Source organism: Berghia stephanieae, chromosome 8 (genome assembly GCF_034508935.2).
Source record: "Berghia stephanieae isolate SIO BIC M18660-M18661 chromosome 8, UCSD_Bste_1.3, whole genome shotgun sequence".
Lineage (NCBI taxonomy): Eukaryota > Metazoa > Mollusca > Gastropoda > Nudibranchia > Aeolidiidae > Berghia > Berghia stephanieae.
The window spans coordinates 32,720,307-32,743,290 of record NC_088367.1 but is presented as its reverse complement, the minus strand read 5'-3'; the positions used below and the strand labels follow the sequence as shown (position 1 = coordinate 32,743,290).

Below are 22,984 nucleotides of genomic sequence, written 5' to 3'. Positions count from 1 at the left end.
GGTCTTAGGTTCGATCCCCAGTCGAGGTCGACTGATTTTTTGGGATGTTTTTTTTTCTTGTATTTTTCTTTCTTGCTTTGTCTGGCACCTTTCATACACACTTGTTCAGTTCTTTATCTTACACCGGTGTACAATGTTCGATGCGCAGGGTCAGTGTTGTAAGGGGCAAGAGCAATATGATGAGGATTTACTATTCATAAGAGAGAGAAAAAATTAAATCCAACAGCAAAACAGATGGTGCAGTTTATGTGAAGTGTGTTCTTTTGCTGAAATTTTAATGGTTCCAGGGAATAAGAGCTTAGATATGTTTGAAGATCACATCTTGGAAGTTCACTTGTTGTTTGAATCTACTCCTTAAATTTTTAAAATGTACTATTTAAGGATATGTTTCAATGAAATTCGATCTCCTCTATTTTCGTAATGTCTGCATACATTTATTATATTTAAGTCATGTTATGATTGGTAAAGAGATTAACCCTCTCCTTACCAACTATAGGAAAATCGTCACATTCGTTACGATACAACCAACATATTTATTATTCAAATTTCTCTTGTTGATCATAAAATTTAGAGAAAATGAACAGAGTATGTTTTGCTACAGAAATTATTTATCTTAAGAACTTACTGCTATTGTGTTTGAGTGATAAAAAATCTATTTTTGTGTTAGTTGGGTGTAAAGTTTTGGGGAAAATCCTGAAAATGGCTGGTAAGGAGAGGGTTAATTAAAGTCAATAGGCAAAAGCTTGAGGCCAGGGGATGACCGACCGGTAGATTATTTTCTTTTTTGGTTTTGGAATGAAATGCAAGATCTTAATTAATTACATACGACTACTACTATGCTTGAATTATGAATGAAAGTGAAATAGGGTTTTGTTGTTAGTATTTCCTAGTCTATATATTATTATTATTATGTGTATGTGTGATCTGATATTGTATTTATCTATAAGTTTATGAAATATTTTTGGATGACAGAATTCAACATTGAAGTAAAGAATGATAGAATCGTCTGCTTGTGTTTTAATCGCGTCTTTATATTTGTTTTGTATATTTTGTGCAAATCTTTTTAGTCATTATACAAAACTCGCTGGATTCTGGCAAGCTCTACAATACATACGACACGCTGGAGTGGGTGACTGAATGTAGTGATTACCTCCCTTGAGCTTCAGATTTAGGCGGCATGCTCAGATTCTTCCAAAAGTGTGCTAGTATCCAGCGAGTACTGTATGTACATTGAAAATCAATACAGATTAATAAATCATATGTGCTACTCATCAGTGAATATCATCTTCACCAAATAAAGTCATTACTAACCTCATATCTTGTTGGCTGTAGTCTTTACCTGATAACAACAAGGAATGAAGTGAGTAGAAAAATGCCATAAGAGAATTAGAGAATTGAAAAACTTTCGCAGCGATGGTTGTTTATTCCCTATTGTCTTCTGGCAATTTTCTACTCTCTTCATTCCTATTCCTAGTAGGTAGTTATAAACATAAGTGCCTGCTCCACTTACTTTTCTAAATTAACTTTACCTGATCACTGCGTATGTTTGTGTGTGTTTATGTTATGTATGGGGCTGTGAACACTTACTTTATGCGTGTGAGTGTGTATGCATGTGCATATGTATGTGTGGGCAGGTTGTGACATATGAAATGCATTTTTTTTCATTAGCAACCGTGTAGAGTGGTCCAGCTTCAATTTCACTTACATTATTACCAGGATGTGATTGTGGGCAATATCTGTTTCTCTATGATATCGCGGGGGTGGGGTGGGGTTGTGTCCCGATAGCTCAGTTTTTAGAGCTCTCGCTTCACAATCAAATGGACCGAGATTCATCCCTCGTGCAGGGGATTTTATTTTATTCTGACCCCCTTGTCCACCCAGCAGTGATTGGGTTGCTGGGTCCCTTAGATCTGGTGGGAAGTACTTTTCAATAGACTAGTGTCCTATCCAAAGGGTAGTAAGCTGTTGTCCATTTCACGCTATAGAAACCGGGATAAACTCCAACTCCATAAGCCTAATGGACTCCTTTCACTGATTTTTTTTTTTGTTTTTTTTTTTTACATTACCATAAAAATTTTATCCTCTCATCAGATTCTCAAGTCTTTACTTTAAGATGAATTAATGCGATATGAAAGCTCAATTTGTTTAGAAGGGTTTCCGTTTCATTTCCATTATTCCCAAGTTGTGATCACTGGCAATATGTTTCTCTATGGTCTTGTTTTATGACACTCGTTTTCGGATCGGAAGGTCCTGGGTTCGGGCCTCGCTCAGTGCATTGTTGAGTCCCTTGGAAAAGGCTCTTTGCTCACATTCTCTCACCATACTCAGGTGTAAAATGAGTACCTGGTCGTTAACAGCGTTGTCTCTGTCTGAAAAATTGTAATATCACCTAACAGGCGTCTCATTCTACATGATATATGTTGCTATTGGTCAGGGATCCTGTGCAAAGCACTTTGAGCACGTTTAGTGGGTGCGATATGAAAGCTCAATTTTTTTTAGAGGTGTTTCCGTTTCATTTCCATTATTCCCAGGTTGTGATCACTGGCAATATCTGTTTCTCTATGAACTTTCACATCTTTCACTGATTTTTTAAATTGTAGGTCTTTATGTTGAGATGAATCATAGAAAAACGGTATATAGATATAATGAAGTTGATGCCACTCAGGTCTTTGTTATCGTTTTTTGCCATCCACGTTTATGAGTCATTTTCACCTAACTGTATTATCCAGACTATAAAAGCTAATGGTTACTCGGAGTTTTATGTGTTAGTCCGTTATACTTCCGGATGGCAATGTTGTGACTTCTAAGCCAAGCGCATACCATCTATAAATAGAAAGATAGGTCCTTCTCATTCTCCCGCTTACCACATCCTGTCACAGGTGAAAAAGGCTAAATGAGACATCAAAGGTGTTGATTGATGAAGAATCTATTGACAAAGGAGACTGGGACCGCAAACATTCTACATTCTCCTGTTCTAAGGGAAACTCTACACATCACCGATATGGAAGAATATATGAGACAAGCAATTTTCCTGATTCACAAAAAATCCCCCCCCCCCCCCCCCCCCCTAAAAAAAAAACCCAAAAAGATTTGAGATTTTATATAGGGCAAGTACTCAAATCACTTTACAAGGTTCCCAAACTACAGCAACAATCAAGATGTGAGACAAACACAACACTGTTACAATGGTTTTCTACAGAGACTACGCTGGTGCGAGCCAGGTACTCATTGTTCACCTTTATTTATTGAGTTGTTTTTGTTTTTGTTTTTAAGGGTTTTATTAGGTTATATCAGCGCCAGTAAAAAGGAAGAAAATGGGATAGTAAAAAGTTCTAGAATTACAATTAAAGCACCCTAGAAAAAGTAAGACAAAGGGGAACTGAGAACAAATAGGGATCAGATGTAGATTCCAAGAGCATACCACCAATGTACTCAGTTTGAAATCACCTACAAGTCTCATCCAGACACAAGCACTAAATCCAACAAAGAGGAACACCCTCCCAGCTAGGATTCCGGCCTGGGCCAGGACAAAACCAAGTAATCTCATTCCGAGACAAAGACAGAAAGCATGTTGGAAAACAGATATAAGGGGATAGAAGACACGGTATGTACCTCCCTGCCCGCTATGGGAGGTCAGGATCCCCACCCAGTATTTATTATTTATATACATAGCCCAATCTCCACTAAACATGCTCAAAGCGCTTTACAAGGGGTCCATAGCCAACAATATTTAACATGTAGGATGAGTCATGATGCTTGTTATCCACTCCGGATAATTGCAACTCGGTTAATCGCAACTTTCGGTTAACCCAACATTTCCCAAGAAACGGAATTAATTCTACATAAAAGTCACTGGTTAATTGCAACAAACTTCAGTTAACCGCAACAAATGTTTGCCCTAAAAAAAGTGGTCAATTCAAGAAATAATCAAAATATCATGATTAAATTTCATCATGGAAGAAATCGTGACAGGTTAAAAAATCGAGAGTGTTTAATGCTACAGTAATGTGTCATCACTTTATTAGAGACAAAAGTATGGGTTTGGAATGTCATTTGCGGCCATTAAATAGGAGGCAAGAGGGCTGGCCATAGTTTTTACAATAGGTAGACAATGACAGTTGTAAAGAGAGACTGTGCGATATCCTTTGTTTTGGGATTGACAACTGTGCATTGTGACAAATGAGTTTGGTAAGAGCTTATTATCTCTCATCACGGCTAATATCTTTTGACTCTTACTCTTAAAGATGTTGATAACAAAAGAGTGAAAGTTAATCCAATCTGAATAAGATGCACCAAAGCTTCTTTTGCTTGTCAAATTGCTATGTCTCTGGTGGACTAAGAACTTTGTTTACAACTACTTGTTTGAGTTAAGCATATATTTGTGTAAAATGTTGCAATTGTGGACAGGAAAGTCATCTTCGGTAAATCGCAACATTTTCGCCGTTCCCAAGATGCTGCGATTATCTGTAGTGTACTGTATTATAATTTTGTTTTCGAAGAAGCAATACTCTTAATGGCCCGGTACTCATTTTATACCCGGGTATGGTGAGAGAATGTGAGTAAAGAACTATTTCCAAGGACTCAACTATACGCCGCTCAGAATGAGACTCAACATTGGACCTTCCAATCCAAAGGCGAGTGTCATACCACAAAGCCACACCTGCACAGTGACAGAATGTGAGTGAAGAGCTATTTCAAAGGACTCACATTTGTCCCCTCCCAAACAGCACAGCAAGTCTCGAACCAAGGACCTATCAGTCTGGAGCCACAAATTAAAGGTCTCCCGCCTAGGCAACCAAATTAATAAAAAAAAAAAAAAAAAATAAGACAACAAACAAAATAAACAGGGTAATGTTAAAATGTATTCCAATGAAATGCAATTTATGCATATACATAATATATAAATATGATGAAAATCAAATACATTTTATGCATATACATAATACATAAATATGACAATCAGATACATTTTATGCACATACATAAAATATAATAAATATGACGACAATGTTGTTGTTTGTTTTTAGGGGTTTCACTGCGCTTGCAACACATTTAGGTTATATCAGCGCCAGTAAAAAGGAATAAAATGGGATAGTAAAAAGTTCTAGAATTACAATTAAAGCACCCAAGAAATAGTAAGACATATGGGAACTGGGAACAAATAGGGATCAGATGTAGATTCCAAGAGCATACCACCAATGTACTTAGTTTGAGATCACCTAAAAGTCTCATCCAGACACAAGCACAGGTCCCAACTAAGAGGAATACACTCAAATGTTTACTAATTATATATTATAATATATAAACTAAACATAATACAATGCATAACAGAGATGATTTACAAGGAAAAAAAATATCATCTCCCAAAACTATAACTATACATTCGACTGTTTCCCTCCCAGCCAAGGAACTCCAGCAAGGATCAGGACAAAACGAAATAATCTCATTCGAAGACAATGACAGGAAACAATTGGAAAACGGGAATGGGGGGGGGGGGGGGGGGGTGATAGAAGACACAGCATGTACCTCCCTGCCCACTATGGGAGGTAGGATCCCCACCCAGAATGACGACAATGAAATAGATTTTATGCATATACATAAAATATAAATATGATGACAATGAAATACATTTTATGCATATACATAATATATAATGACAATCGAACTGATGAGAAAAGATGACTGAAATTGTATTGTGGTACGAAGGCAAATCAACCATTATAGAAAACTAAGTAATAAATCTTACTTTAAATTACAATCACCATCAAAGTTCTCGTATTTCAACAAACATTAAAAAGTAAATAAGTAATGATGAGATTATGGAAGCACTGAGAAACATGCATATATTATTTATATATTATCTATACATAAAATGGGAAGCGCCAAACTATCTCATTAAATAAAAGATTCGTTGATTTAAACAATAATTACAATCAACAGATTGAATAGAGCAAAGGATAATATTATTATGTCTATTCTCTTCCCGAATTACCATCCATCTTATCCCCTCCCCTCTCATTATTATACCAAAAAACCCCCCCAAAAATACAACCCCAAAAAACAAAAAAATAAAACAAAAATAAAATAAAAGGGAAAGCGATAAGGATGAGATTGTTTGTTTGTTTGTTTTTAAGGGTTTTGCGGCGCTTGCAACACATTTAAGTCATATCAGCGCCAGTAAAAAGGAAGAAAATGGGATAGTAAAAAGTTCTAGAATTACAATTAAAGCACCCAAGAATAAGCAAGACAAAGGGGAATTTGTTCAAATAGGGAACACATGTAGATGCCAAGAGCACACTATCAGTGTACTTAGTTTGAGATCACTAAATGTCTCATCCAGACACAAGCACAGGTCCCCACTTAGAGGAATACATTCAAATGTTTACAAATCATATATGATACGTAAACAAAACATAATACAGTGCATAACATAAAGATGATTTACAAGGAAAAAAATATCATCTCCCAAAACTAACTAATTGTTTCCCTCCCAGCCAGGGCCAGGACAAAACCAAGTAATCCCATGCCAAGACAAAGACAGAAAGCAAGTTGGAAAACAGATATGGGGGGATAAAAGACACAGTATGTACCTCTGCCCACTATGGGAGGTCAGGAACCACACCCAGAAGAATGAGATTAACACTTGATTGGTGCAAAGTGACTTTTACAAAACCAATGGTGGTTTGTTTAGATGTCAAGTGGCACTTGTGGCATCTTGAAGTCGTTTCAGCTCCAAAGAAAAACACAACACAAAGGACAGATGACTGGATTGATTCAAAACTCACCAAAAAAAACTTGAGCTTTTATATAGTGCAATATCCACTAAACATGCTCAAAGCGTTTTACAAGGGGTCCTTGGCCAACAGCAACACATAACATGTAGGACGAGACATGACGCCTGTCAGGCGATATTACAAATTTTTGGGACAGAGACAACGCTGTTAACGGCCAGGTACTCATTTTACTCCTGAGTACAGTGAGAGAATGTGAGTAAAGAGCCTTCTCCAAGGACTCAACTATGCGCCGAGCGAGGCTCGAACCCAGGACCTTCCGATCCGAAAGCGAGTGTCATACCACTAGACCACATAGCCGCACAAGATCCTTGGGTCATAACAAGAACTTAAGAAATCTAAGGTTGACGGGAATTATTCATAAACAAGCATAGCTGTCCATTCAATGAAAGCACGTACAGTGCAACCTCCTGATAACGACATAATTTTCCGGTCCCGGGAAATATGTCGTTATCCAGGGGTTGCACTGTAATGATAAGTCGATCATCTCAAAATTTATAGTTCAAGTTTTGAATAAAATTTGAACTCAATTTCTATTGTCTTAATGGACATGCATTTTTCGAATTCATAGGAAAACTCAATGGAGCTTTTTATTTGGGCATGGAGCGATATTTTCTGTATTTAATATCTAATATATTTTGCTCATAGAATTAGAATTCATTGGGAAAATGGTTTATATAGATTTTAAGAAATTGTTTTTATTAAAAAAATAATGAGAAATCACTACTTAGTATTGATTCAATGCAAGTACTCCCATCTCAATGTCATACTCGCAAACCCACACCCACGAGCTAAAAATGATGGCATCTGTTTGCAATGGGACTTGACTAAACAAATTTGATTTTTTGATGGAATCATCGCGATGTCTAATCAATCTCATAAAAAAGCAAACCATCTTCATGTCAATTGTAAACAAAAGGCAAAATTTGGTGACGATTGGTCCAGTAATTTCAGTGCCCTGGTGTTACTAAAAATCCAATTTGCCAAATATATTCTCAATAGCAGGCTTTCCCAATGCCAAACTCAAAGACTCGTGAAGACTTTGACTTACAATCCCAAACAATAGGGACAACCAGTGGATTGTATGTTTTGTTTGTTTTTAAGGGTTTCATGGCGCTTTTAGGTAATTTCAGCGCTAGTAAAAAGGAAGAAGATGGGATAGTAAAAAAAACTTATAGATTTACAATTGAAACCGCACAAGAAAAAGTAAGACAAATCAGAAGGGTTCAAATAGGGAACAAATGTAGATTCCAAGAGCATGTTATATATCAGTAATCTTAGTTTAAGATCACCTAAAAGTCTCATCTAGACACAAGCACAGGTCCCCTCTCTGTTTTTTGTTTGTTTTTAAGGGTTTTACGGCGCTTGCAACACATTTAGGTTATATCAGCGCCAGTAAAAAGGAAGAATATGGGATAGTAAAAAGTTCTAGAATTATAATTAAAGCACCCAAGAGAAAGTAAGACATAGGGGAACTGGGAACAAATAGGGATCAGATGTAGATTCCAAGAGCATACCACCAATGTACTTAGTTTGAGATCACCTATAAGTCTCATCCGGACACAAGCACAAAATCCAACAAAGATGAATATACTCAAATGCTTACGTTATACATTCAAAATAACAAATATAATATTACATACCAGAGAGATGATTTACAAGGAAAAAAAATATCATCTCCCAAAACAACAACTATGCATTTGACTGTTTCCCTCCCAGCTAGGACAAAACTAAGTAATCTCATTCCAAGACAAAGACAGAAAGCATGGTGGAAAACAGATATGAGGGGATAGAAGACACAGTAAGTACCTCCCTGCCCACTATGGGAGGTCAGGAACCCCACCCAGTGGTCCCCTCTCTGAGGAACATACTCAAATGTTTGCAAATCATTATATTTGTAAAAGAAAAAATAATACAGTACATAACAAGGAAAAAAATATCATCTCCCAAAACTCTTAACTATACATTTGACTGCTTCCCTCAAAGCCAGGGTATCCAGCCAGGGCCAGGAAAAAAAAGCAAGTAATCTCATTCCAAGCCAAATACAGACAGCAAGTTGGCAAATAGAGGATAGAAGACACAGCAGGTGCCTCCCTACCCACTATGGGAGGTCGGGAACCTTACCCAGCCCAACCAGTGGTTTGGTTGGTTTGTTTGTTTTTAGAAGATTTCACAACACTTGTGATACTTTCAAATCATATCATCAGAGCCGGTAATACTGTAAACATTAGACAATCAATACGATCCGTAGGGAAAATTTTCTTTAGTTAGTCATTTTAGTAAAAGTATCCTGGTCAAAAAAGAACAAAAAAGAGTGTTGTTGACATACAAATACAAATACAAAAATAATACAAATACAAATAGGCAGAATTCTTTTAGCCTTTAAGGCAGGTCTGAATACAATGCATTTACATTTGATACCATCTGAAGGATGTTGTAAAATAACAATGTTACAGTACAGAGCCATAGATCAGTTAAATAAATTAATAATAATCCGAAATACGTAATGGTTTAGTATCAAAAAATGAACATCGTCATTGAAGTGTAAATGAAATGAAATGTACATCATTACTAACGTGTAAATGAAATGTACATCATCATTAAAGTGTAAATGAAATGAAATGTGCATCATCATCAATGTGTAAATGAAATGTACGTACATCATCATTAATGTGTAAATGAAATGAAATGAACATCATCATTGAAATGTAAATGAAATGTACATTGTCATTGTAATGTAAATGAAATGTACATTGTTATCTTTAAAAAATTAAGAGCACCAAGGCATGGCTGTGGTAAATATTTACGATAAAAAAAATAGAAAACAAGAAAAAACATCCCATATGAGAACAGTGTAAAATTAAAGCGTGGATAGAAGTAGATTTGTCAGTACTTTCGGCAATTTATTTATGTTCATTTCAATGTGAAATATAATATTATAATTATAGCTTCATCGTGTCGTAAGAGAGGAATAATGATGGTGATAGAGATGACAATAAAAATAATAAATATGAATAAAAATAATTGTAATGCCAATGATAATGACAATACAAGGATAAAAGTAGTAGTAGTAGTAGTAGTAGTAGTAGTAGTAGTAGTAGTAGTAGTAGTAGTAGTAGTAGTAGTAGTAGTAGTAGTAGTAGTAGTTGTTGTTGTATTAGTAGTAGTAGTAGTAGTAGTAGTAGTAGTAGTAGTAGTAGTAGTAGTAGTAGTAGTAGTAGTAGTAGTAGTAGTAGTAGTAGTAGTCGTAGTAGTAGTAGTAGTAGTAGTAGTAATTGTAGTAATAGTAGTAGTAATAGTAGTAGTAATAGTAGTAGTAGTAGTAGTAGTAGTAGTAGTAGTAGTAGCAGTGGTAGTAGTGGTATAGTAGTACTGTAGTAGTAATAGTAGTAGTAGAAGAACAAGAACAAGAAGAAAAAGAACGAGAAGAAAATTAAGAAGAAAAAGATGAAGATAATGATATTGTAGAAGTTGATGTGGATGGTGATGTTAAGGATGAAATAATCAAAAGATTTAAAACTTTATCATCTTTGTGTGGGGAATAGTTAAAAATATCAAATATTAAGTTAGATTCTGTTACAATTATTCTGTGAAATATCAAACTAAAATGTCAACAATAACAATTTTAAAGATAAGGAGGATCACGATCAAGTTCGATGAAAAAGCCAAACTTTGGTTATGGTACCTTCGTTAATAGCAAGAGGGGCTTAAAAAAAAATAGAAGGAAAGAAATTTGAGGTATTGAAATCAATAAATAGACTTTACTTTGTGTATTTTACAATAATATGATGAGAGTATTTTATTGACAAATTAAAACAAATTTATTAAAACATTCATCCCTGAATATAAAAACACGACTTCCGTGTTAGATATTACAGTGCAGGGTGGTTAAATCCACATCACCGACGTGTGGTGATTCAATATTGATATACAGAGCTGCCTACTTGAAATCTTAAAAATTCGTAGTTTCCAGAGGAAAAAATATAACATGTCACTTTCAATAACTTTAGAAAGAAACAATTTGCCCTTAGAATGATCCAAAATGCTCCAAAATCCTGAATATAGGAACTAAGCTTTCCTTTTCAACAAGATTTATTGAGTCGAAGAAGCGAATGCAAGTTTTGTAACTGGGGACAAAATTCGTATTTCTATGAATTTTTCGTAGCACTAGGCAGGTCTGGCATTATATCAATATTTGTGTGACGGTGTTAGATATCACAGTGCAGAGTGTTAATTCGATATTGATAGTAGCATTATGGATAGAATGAAGTTGCCATCACTCAAGTAATTATTATTGTTTTTTGCCATCCACGTTAATGAGTAATTCTAACTAAACTGTATTAAACAGACTATATATTATGTTTAAGGTTACACATAGTTTTGTGTGTTGATTCGTTATATTTCCCGATGGCAATGTTGTGAACTTCTTAGTCAAGCGCACACTTATTTATAGCAATATTTGTGTGACGGTCTGATAAAAAGTGTCTGATGTCATGCCCACTGTTTTCAAGATGTGAGCAAAAACATGGTCTTTTTTTTTTTTCAACTATAATGTACTGCTGTTGTTTTTAAAAACACAGTATATGCAATGTTAAACAAATGGCATATACTGTGTTCTTTAAAAAAAACAAACGGCAGAATACTGAAATATAATCACGTCAGTTCCCAGCATTTTCTCTCGATTACAAAGACATCCGGATAGGGGAATCTACAATATAGTGGAATCTGTACAAATTATAAAGAAGAAAAAAAATCTGTCCCCAGGTAACCCGTCTGGATAATAGAGATATCCGGATTGTGTAGTTACGGATTAGCTTTGTCTCTAATTCAGATATTTAGAAAATTTAAAATACATTTGATTCAGAAATTACCACTCAGTACATTTGCTACATTTTTGCTTACTTCAGAATTTTTTTTTTTTTTTTTTTTTTCACTTTTCACCATTGTTATTTATTGAAAAAGATGAGACAACAATTATAGATCTTAAAATGGAAGATTTCAGTGATGGCAATCTTATTATGTTTTCCTGGGAATGATCTTTTATACTCTCGTTTTGAAATGTCCTTTTTCAGTTTCCATCACTGTTGAATTTCATTGCCTGATGATTTATCAGTCTTGTTTCCTGAAGATCTATTATAGTCCTAACTGATAAAAACAAGAAGTCAGTACGAGCATCTCATTGTAAAAATATGTGTCCAAATAGAAGATGTGTTATTTACTAATGTCATATAGTAGAAAACTCCAGACTTTGGTAAAATGTCGATATAACCATACTGCACCATATTTGACATTACATGAACAAATATGTGAGATTCTGAACATTGAAATAAATAATTATTTTAAAAAAGACGAGGTATACACTCAAAATATCCACAACCTTTATACACTCAAAGAAAAAAATAAATGTGTAAAATTATTTTCTCAAGATGAAATGAAATAATATGATGAATTTTTAAAATTTTAAATATACTTGGGGATAGAATTAACCATAAATAATTTTAAACTAGTGTTGATTGTTTATAGAACGCATGAAGACCAAAACAGAAATTGTAGCTGATTAGCATATTCTTCTGTGTTTAAATCGATTTTGGTACCAAATTTGAATGATTTTTAACAATTGTGGCGCAAATGTATTTCCGACACACATTGAATTCAAGGTAGGAAAAGACCAAATAACTGCATAATTTGATGTAAAACAATCACAATGGAATTTTCTTCATCACTCACTCAAGCGCTTGGTAGTTGTCAGTTGATAACAGCAAAATGAAAGTATTCAATTGTTACTATGCTTGTGTTCCTTTATGTTGATAACGCGATATCAAAAATGATTTTGTTTAGATTTGTAAAATGCTTATATCCTTGTACGTGTAAATATTAGACAAAGCCTGATACAATTGTATTGCATTATTATTATTATTATTATTATTATTATTATTATTATTATTATTATTATTATTATTATTATTATTATTATTATTATTATTATTATATCATCATCATTATTTTAAAAATTATCATTATAATAAAGCTTTGAAAAAAAAAAAAATTATTTTTCAAGAAACATTTCGGTTAATAATTATTCCACAGCATTCATGATGATGTGTTGTACGAATGCTATGTCGACGAGTTTCGAAAGTTTAGGCTGAAACTTGGATGTAACGTTAATTCTTATGTCTTTCACACACACACACACACACACGCACACACACACACACAATAATTTTTTTTTTTTAAATTATGAGCAATTTACACCTTTTGGAACTTTTCCCTTGTCTTCTACATTCATTCATTTAACTTTATGATAAATCAAAATGCCATATAATATATAATAAAAGCAAAATTTATATTCAGTTCTGATTTTTTAATACAACATGAAAAAGCATAAATATTCATATTAAAACAACTTCACCAATTGTTGTGGACAATCCACACACAAAAAAAACACAAAATAAAACATCAACAAACACAACAAAACATAAATAAAAAAATGAATAATGACAAAACCTTAGAATTCAGTAACCTATTATCAACACAATTCAACAGTAGATAGAAGGTGAGTGGCAATGATATGGTCTATGTCACAAGAATTGGTGGATAATTGGTGAAAATGAACTAGAGGGTGGGAAGGGATTTGGAAGAGAGAATGTGAAGACATATATACCAGTAGGCACAAAGAAGTAATATCGTAATATCAAAACAGAGCAAAGGCGCCGTGTAGCTTTCACAGGTCATACATACAGTTATCAAAACCAACAATAAAAAAACAAATTCCCCCCCCCCCCCCCACCCCAAAAGAAAAAAAAATAAAAAAAATAAAACCCCTTAAAACGAACCCCCCCCCCCCCCCCCCCTTCAAAAACTCATGTGAAAAAAAAGAATTGACAACAAACAAATTATGTATTGTAATTATTTCTACTTCTGCCATAAGTTAAGCATAAGTTAAACTACTAAATACAGGTGGATAAACTTTTTCAAAACATGGAAAAACCTTTGAATGATTCTTTTTACGACAGTAAATAAAATGTGGGTGCCAAAATCCTCAATAGAATTTTGGAAAGACTGTCATCTGTTTTAAAACTTCAATAAAAATGATATGCTCTAAACAGCTTCCAGTTTCTTCACATTTAAGAAATACAGAGCAGTAAAATTGATATCTGTCTATTTTTTATGTTGAACAACCTATAAACCCTTAATCAAAATCCTTAACAAAAAAAAAACAACAAAAAATACAAAACACAAACAAAAGCTTTTAAGAAAAAAAACAAAAAAAAAAACAACCAACTATAAAATAAAATAAATAAAATATAATTGCCCATTGGGAAATTTGTCTTTAGGGTCTATTCCAATGGAATAACACAGGCGTCAGCCACAGTGCAGTGCTGAAAAGTGAGCTAGGCAAGGTGACTTGCTCAAGGCCACACAGCACAGTGGGTGATCAAACTCAGTACCTTTCGGGTACGAAGCAAAGACCGTACTACTGAGCCACACTGTCCCATATACTTATCTACATCAATTTTTAAAAAGCCCAAAACATTTTAAATTCAAAGCTAATAGCTAAAAAAAAAAAACCATGACCAAAACATTAAAACAATTTTTAAAATCGTATGCTTAAAACTTGAATGAGAAAAATTAAGATTGGGTGTGAAAAAAAAATAAAGAAAGGGAAAACTGGGGATTTGGGTAAGTAAGACAGCAGAGATAAATGGAGGTAGGTGAGTTGGTTGATGATGATGATGATGATGACAATGATGATGATGATAATGATGATGATGATAATGATGATGATGATGATAATGGATTCCAATATGTACAAAATATCACAGGCAGGAGGTTTTCATTAAAAAGCAGCAAAATGTGATCATTCTAGTCACAGCACAGCAAAGATGTCAGTCTCCATACGACACAGGTCATGTGATCAGACTGACCAATCAGAAAACCTCTCAAATTTGCCTCAACGACTGATTGCTCCTGAGGAATTTAATTATTTCATTTCTTTTTTTCTTTTTAAGATCAAAAAAGAAAAATAAAAAAAATAAAAAAAAAAGATTTGTGTTATAATTCGCTTCTTCTTTATATCAACGAAGACAAATAGGATAAAGAATTTCTCACAGTGAAAAAACCTGAATACCTGAATTGTTTTCTTCTGGTTGTATTTAATACACAATTAAGATTCTTAACGATTGCACTCATGGCTACTTCCAGCTAAGAAAGTAACATCTTGTTGTTTGTTTTTGTTTTTAACGGTTTTACAGCGCTTGCAACATATTTAGGTTATATCAGCGCCAGTAAAAAGGAAGAAAATGGGATAGTCAAATTATAGAATTACAATTAAAGCACCCACGAAAAAGTAAGACAAAGGGGAACTGGGAACAAATAGGGATTAGATGTAGATTCCAAGAGCATACCACCAATGTACTTAGTTTGAGATCACCTATAAGTCTCATCTGGACACAAGCACAAGATCCAACAAAGAGGAATACACTCAAATGCTTACATTTCATTATACATTTAAAATAACTATGCATTTGACAGTTTCCCTCCCAGCCAAGGACTCTGGCCAGGGCCAGGACAAAACCAAATAATTTCATACCAAGACAAAGACGGAAAGCAAATCGGAAAATAGATATAAGGGGAAAGAAGACACAGTAAGTACCTCCCTGCCCACTGTGAACATCTTGTTGAATTTGTGTGCATAGAAATTTTCTATGTGTGGTAAAGACTGATACTTTTGCTATCGTGTAACTATTCACATCGAAGGAGAGTAAATGTTTTGAAAATTAAAAAAAAGGATAAAGCAGCATCGAAAAATAACAAAATATGTAAATAAGCAAGAGTGTTTTAGACTCAATACTTCCTCAGCTTTAAAAAGAGTGATTATGACTCAAAAACTTCCTCAGCCCCCCAAAAAACTTTTAAAAACAATTTTAAAAAAACAACAACAACAACAACCCCCCCCCCCCCCCCATAAAAAAAAACAAAACAAAAAAAAACAAAAAAAAACCCAAAAAATCCCCAAAACAATAAGCAATTTTCTATAGCATTTTTTGTTGAAATCTCAAGGTGCTTAACAAAAAAATAATTGTATCTATATATATATATATAAGCCAGTAGAAAAGGATAATCCTATATGTTTGGAATTGCTTTTCTCATAGGTTGAGGAAGAGTATAAGCCAGAAACGTTCTTTGCCATACAATTATTTTTTTTTTCAAAACGGATTTATTCCTTTTTGTTCAAAACTTTTTACAGTCCACAGCTTAGTCGACCTTGTAGTAACTTTCAAAATGATGAGGGAGACGACGTCACGTTGACACTGCCTTGTAAGACACATCAGGTAGGGTCTCCTCCTCTTCTGTCTCCGTCTCCTGCTCTGCCCAAAGAGCCTTGAGAGCACCAATTCTGGCAACACCACTGGACGCCAAGTGGTCATCTGATCTGTTGCTGGGAAGAAGACACAACAGAACAATAGCGTAAGTGAGTTTGGTGGAATATTCCTGTTGCTTGATTTTTTTATTATTTTTTGCTGTCTTAAGAATTGTTAGATTGTTTCATAAATGCTTTTGTATTTTTGGTAACTAAAACCCTTACCAATGTAGTAAGCATGACGATACTTTCATTTTTTGTCACACTGACTTTGTGGTTACTAGTACAACAACTACTACTACTACTACTACTATTACTACTACTACAACAACTACTACTACTACTACTACTTCTCCTCCTCCTCCTCCTACTACTACTACTAGTCGTAGACTAGTAGTAGTAAAAAATGAAAGTGTGAGAAGTGAGGCTTGAACCCAGAACCTCCTGGGTCACAATGTAATGATTTAACCACTATACCACCTCACCCCTTGACACAGGCATAAGTAAGGAAGTAATCAAACTCACACAGGCCTATGTGGGTGCATCAGAGCGGCTGTCTCTGGATGTGCTCCCAACGAGTCTGTGTCACTGACTCCACCACTGCTACTATGTACATGATCCTGGGGACAAATCAATTTATATAAACGATATGTTACAGTGAATGACATAATCAGTCGGATGGTGAAAAGGTATGATCTGAGATATTGCTAAGTTTAGTTAGAAGGAAAATTTTTATCAAAAAAGAGTTCTTGTCATAAATTATTAAATCAACCCTTTTTTTGTACATCTTCGGGAAATATCAAAGCTTAGTTTCACTTCTAAATATTTTTTTACAGCTAGTCAAGTTGAAAAAGTATGAAATTTGAGAAAAGTTGCTGGATACCTTTCCCATACATCTGGCCATAACTTCATGAAAAATCACCCGATTTACTTCAAATAAAGATAAAAATGCTCTGGGAAGCATATTCTATCAGAAAATGCAAATCGAAATTTTTCATTTTCTGAGTGATTATGTCATGCACTGCCTGACACATATACTAATGTTATTCCTCTATTATTGTAAATGTTACAATAATTTGTTCAGAGTGATGTAATGGTTATTGGTCAATGGCCTATAAAATCAACTCTTGAACTCGAACTAATCATTGACATGGTGCCTGCATATAGAATGTCTCTCTGTACCACCACCATCACCAATAAAGAACTGAAAAAGTGTGTGTGTGTATAAAAGGTGCAAGACAAAGCAAGAAAGAAAACCACCAGAAAAAAAAAAACCACCCCAAAACATCAGTCGACCTCGACCGGGGATCGAACCTCAGGCCTTCAGTCAATGCCACGTACCTGACTAACATGGTATCTGAAATATGGCTCCCCAAACTTTCCTCCAGACCCACGAGTCTCAGAGTTATTGATGGTCTCTGTACTCGCCTTCTGGTAGCTGGGGTTGTTGTACGTCAGGGCAGAGAACTCTTCTACATTGTAGTGGCGCCTTCTGTGTCTGTATCAAGAAAATGGGTTATTTTTTCTCTTTCAATTATAATTGAGCTTTATAATTGAGCTTTTATATAACGCAATATCCACTAAACATGCTCTAAGCGCTTTACAAGGGGTCCCTGGCCAACAACAACATTTAACATTTAGAACAGGACATGACGCCTGTTAGGCGACATTACAAATTTTTTGGACAGAGACAACGCTGTAAACTGTCAGGCACTCATTTCACACCTGAGTAAGGTGAGAGAATGTGAGTAAAGAGCCTTTTCCAATGACTCAACTATGCGCCAAGCGAGGCTCGGACCCAGGACCTTCCGATTCGAAAGCGAGTGTCATACCATTAGACCACATAGCCGCAAAGTGGAATTTCATTGACAATGGAATCCACATAAAGTCAACATTCTTAAAATCAACTTCTGCTTAAAGTCAACAGCTCTTGTTGGTCCCAATTTTTACTGGTTTTCTATCTAAGAGAGTTCCATTGATAATGGATAAAGTCAACCTTTCTTAAAGTCTTTCTGGCCAACACAGTGCACTGTACGCATTTCTTTGACAGTTATTTTCTTGTTAAATCTTCACATTTGTATTGTTGTAATTTTGTGGTTATTAATGGTAGCATTTTATTTTTTGGTTCCATTTACCATTTTTACCTTCTCACTTTCATGTATGTTGTCATCAAATTGTATGAATTATTGCTGAAAGCCTAAGATTAAATAAACTTTGAAATTTGCATTGTTTTGTCATTTGATGTAAATTTGAAATGCCTTCGGCAGGTAAGCCACGGTAAACCCAAAATACTCATACTTAACAAAAAACAACAACAACAAAAAAAAACCCCCAAAAAACGAATGACAAACAACAAGAAAAAAAAAGGATCTGAAGAAAAAAAAAGGTCACAAAAATATTTAAGAGTAGAAAAAAAAATATAATTAAAGTCTCATATCACAAGGTGCTTCAGAAAAAAATGTCTGGGATTTATAAATTGTAATAGCACCTTCGTAGGTGTCATGTCTCATCCTACATGTTGAGTGTTGCTGTTGACTAAGGACCCCATGTAAAATCTATTGAGCACGTTTAGTGAATATTATGCTTTCTAAATACTCAAATGTTTTGTTAATTAAAAAATAAAATTGTTTTGTTCCTAAACAAGAAATACAATGAAATTTAAAAAGACATAGATAAGAGATACATCAAAACAAATTACCTTTTCCAAATGAAAAATGCAATAACAATGAGTATCAACAAAACACTCAGGACGGAGGCGACAGCGATGTAAGGCCTTTTGTCCTGGTCTTTGCTCTTCTCACCTGTGGACGACAATTCATGGAGACAGAGATGAAATAAGGCAGTCGAAATAAAAAGGTGGTAGTAGTAGTAGAAGCGTATGGCTACACCTCCAAATTAATTTCATCAACCCAGCTTCGAAAGTCTTCCTCCACCCTAAGGACTGTTTCATAGTCACCTTCAAGTTTAGTTACTGGACAGTGGAGGATGATGAAATCGCTGGTCTCTGGAACTGCCTGACATTTCGGGCAGGCATCACTGGTCCCAACTTTCCATCTGCACATATTTGATGCAGTTCTGCCATGTCCTGTTAGAGGCGATTTGAGGAAACCCAGTATTTCCTGGCGTTGTGAAATGCAGGCATTCTTTTAGTGGGATCTTTTATGATGTTTCCTCCTCTTGGTGTTTCCCTGTTCCACATTTCTCTCCAGTTCTCCTCCACTCTCAAGGTAATAGGTCTGAACTTCTCAACTCTCTTCTAATCAGCCATTTTCATAATTTTCTCCCAAATGTCACACCCACCTAACACAAAAACAGATTTTTCTTACTCAAACAGAAAAGCAACAAGGAAATTCTATACATGATATTGTTCAGTAAAATGAGTTCTACAACACAGTGTCATGTTTTTATAGATATATTTCAAAAAATAATTCTTAAATTTTATGATGTAAAATAAATCAGATAAGAAAATTGTTGTTAAGGAAAGGGTTAAATACCTAATATTGGCCAAAACGTTTTTAAAAATTATTCTTTATCTTATTTGTAATCTTTCTTGATGTTTGAAACTCTCTGACAATCTGCCTTTAGGGTAAAAATGATACTTTACTTCCAATGCAACGATAATTGTCAGTAATATTCATTCTATTTTTTAGAATCAAGTTTTTTACAGACTTAGTACAAGAAGAAATAAAAGATTTTGAACTTGTCAAGAGTTTTTCTGTTTTGTGCTTCACCTTTTAAAATAATTTGATTAAATCAGGATGTCGCATTGTCCTGAATTGAAATTCTTATCCTTTTATTCTAATTAAAGTTATCATAAATTGGCTCAGTTCATTCAGTCTATTAAAGTCAAAATGTGTAATTGTTTAAAAAAAACCGTGAAAGGTATGACATTCTGCTACTTTGTTTTAGAAAAAAATGGAATATTTGTATTTAAAATCAGACTTTAAAATTGTACAACTGATTGATAAGTATACTTTTCCTTTAAAAAAAAATCATAAATCAAAAATAAAATAGGAGGGGAAAAGTTCACTTCTAGTTTCAATAGAACCAGTGATAATAATAATAATAATAATAATAATAATAATAATAATAATAATAATAATAATAATAATAATAATAATAATAATAATATTATATAATAATAATAAATAATAATAATAATAATAATAATAATAATAATAATAATAATAATAATAATAATAATAATAATAATAATAATAATAATAATAATAATAAATACATAATACATAGCAGAACACAGCATTTTCACTTCAGTCCCACTCACCCAGAGGTCCCTCATCTTGTCTGTCTTCACACACCCCCAGGTCTTTGTCCTCCTCTGAACACCTGGATGGACAAAGAGTTTTCAAATGGTGAATGAGTTGAATCAATTATAACCATAATTATTCCACTCCTCCCATTGGAAAACCCTATAATTTCTTAGTAAATATACAATCGTTGAATGATGATTTGAACGTGTTGAATACAAATTTATTCAACGATTGCAGAATATTTTCGCACAATTTATTGGTGTAAAATAATAATTTTTTTTTTAAATTAAAAAATGAGCTTTTATATACCGCAATATCCACTAAATGTGCTCAAAGCAATTTACAAAGGGTTCCTGACCAACAGCAACACTTAACATGAAGAATGAGACACAACGCTTGTAAGGCCATAATACAATTTATTTACAAAAGAAACAATGCTGTTAAACTCATGTGTGGTGAGAAAAAGTGAGTAAAGAGCCTTCTTCAAGGACTCAATTTTGCGTCACGCAAGAGCACATAGCTGCACAAAGGCAATGATCAATATCACTGTGCCAGCTGTTCATTCCTGCATGTCATTGTTTGGATTGAGCAGCTATGTGGTCTTGTGGTACGACACTCACTTTTGGATAGGAAGGTCCTGGGTTCGAGCCTCGCTCAGCGCCTAGTTGAGTCCTTCTCTCACTGTGTAAAATGAGTACCAGGCCATCAACAGCATTGTCTCTGTCAGAAAAACAATTTGTAATATCGCTCAATCGGCGTCCTGTCTTGTTCTACACGTTACATGTTGCTCTCAGTCAGGGACCCTTTGTAAAGCGCTTTGAGCACGTTTAGTGGATATTGCGCTATATATATATATATATATATATATATATATATATATATATATATATATATATATATATATATATATATATATATATATATATATATATATATATATACATATATATATATATTTATATATATATATATATATATATATATATATATATATATATATATATATATATATATATATATATATATATATATATATATATATATATATTATATATCAAGGCTTAAGTTTTTAGTTTGATATCTGGGTTCAGTCTAAACACTTACTGGTGATGCATGTTCACGTTAACCACATTGGTGTCATCTTGGCTGCTGGTTGCTGGGTCTGGAGGAAGAGCCAAGAAGTTTGGATTCATGATTAAATGTTACAGTGAATGACATAAACCGTCGGATGGTGAAACGGTTTGAACTGAGATTAGTTAGGTCAATTTTTTATTATCACAAATGAGTTCTTGTCATAAATGATTAAATCAACCCTTTTTGCACATTTTCAGGAAATATCAAAGCTTAATTTCACTTCTTAATATCTTTTTACAGCTAGTCAAGTTGAAAAAGTATGAAATTAGAGAAAAGTTGCTGGATACCTTTCCCATACATCTGACCATAACTTCATGAAATATAACCTGATTTACTTCAAATAAAGACTAAAGTGCTATGGGGAGCACATTCTTTCAGAAAATGTAAAAAAATGCAAATCCTAAATTTTCACCTTCTGACTGATTATGTCATTTGGCCCATGGAGTCGGAGTTTATCCCAGTTTCTATAGCATAAAAAGGACAATAACAATTGCTTGCTATCCTGTGGATAGGATAAATTTCTGCCAAATCTAACAGACTCAGCCTCTCATTCACTGCTGGGTGGACAGGGGGTCAGAAAAAAATCTAGACTGCACCCCGGATCGATCTCAGTCCCTTTGTGTGTGAAGCGAGTGCTCTGCCGATTGAGATATCAGGACCCCCAGATAAAGCAAATAGAAAAATACAAGAAAAAATAATCATCCCATTGGAATGGGGTATAAGTTGGCATTGCAATATGGTGCGGAAGGTCTTGTTTCAAACCCTGTTTTAGGCACAGCACTTTTGGTGTATTTGTTTTTTATCAGATGAATTATCTGCATTCCTTCATGGAATGCCTAGGTAACAGCATCTAACAACGCCTCATAGAAGGGTGTAATTTAAAAACAAAATTTTGGTACAAGTCAGCATCGACTGGGGATCGAACCTCAGACCTACTGATAACCTGGTTGTTGTTTTTTTTTTCTTGTATTTCTCTCTTTGCTTTGTCTAGCACTGTTTGATACATACCTTTTGAGATTTTTATTTTCCACCAGGGCCTGCTACCGAAATTGTAACAGTGATGTTGATGATGGTGATCATGAAGATGGTAATGATGATGATGATAAGAAAGATGGTGATGATGATGATGATGATGATGATGATGATGATGATGATGATGATGATGATGATGATGATGATAATGATTGTGATAATGATGGTGATGATGATGAAGATAATGACGATGATGATAATGATGATGATGATGATGATGATGATGATGATGATGATGATGATGATGATGATGATGATAATGACGATGATGATAGTGATTGTGATAATGATGGTGATGATGATGACTATGATGATGATGATGATGATGATGATGATGATGATGATGATGATGATAATGACGATGATGATAGTGATTGTGATAATGATGATGATGA

General features: G+C 34.2%; 1 protein-coding gene across 2 annotated transcripts in view; it reads right to left on the bottom strand.

The window, feature by feature from the left end:
- Nucleotides 1-14,780: 14,780 nt before the first annotated feature.
- The window catches only part of LOC144978544 (low-density lipoprotein receptor-related protein 4-like), a 157,974-nt gene continuing 149,770 nt past the window's right edge, over nt 14,781-22,984 (bottom strand). Inside the window, exons 35-40 of one of the 2 annotated variants that reach the window (XM_078924756.1) lie at nt 21,528-21,585; nt 20,438-20,499; nt 18,851-18,953; nt 17,494-17,650; nt 16,678-16,772; nt 14,781-16,230 (exon numbers count right to left, since the gene is read on the bottom strand). In XM_078924756.1, coding sequence (XP_078780882.1) covers nt 16,092-16,230; nt 16,678-16,772; nt 17,494-17,650; nt 18,851-18,953; nt 20,438-20,499; nt 21,528-21,585 — 614 coding nt within the window. In that variant the 3' untranslated portion in view covers nt 14,781-16,091. The remainder of the gene's footprint in view (nt 16,231-16,677; nt 16,773-17,493; nt 17,651-18,850; nt 18,954-20,437; nt 20,500-21,527; nt 21,586-22,984) is intronic. The other variant, XM_078924757.1, reaches the window with a different exon arrangement.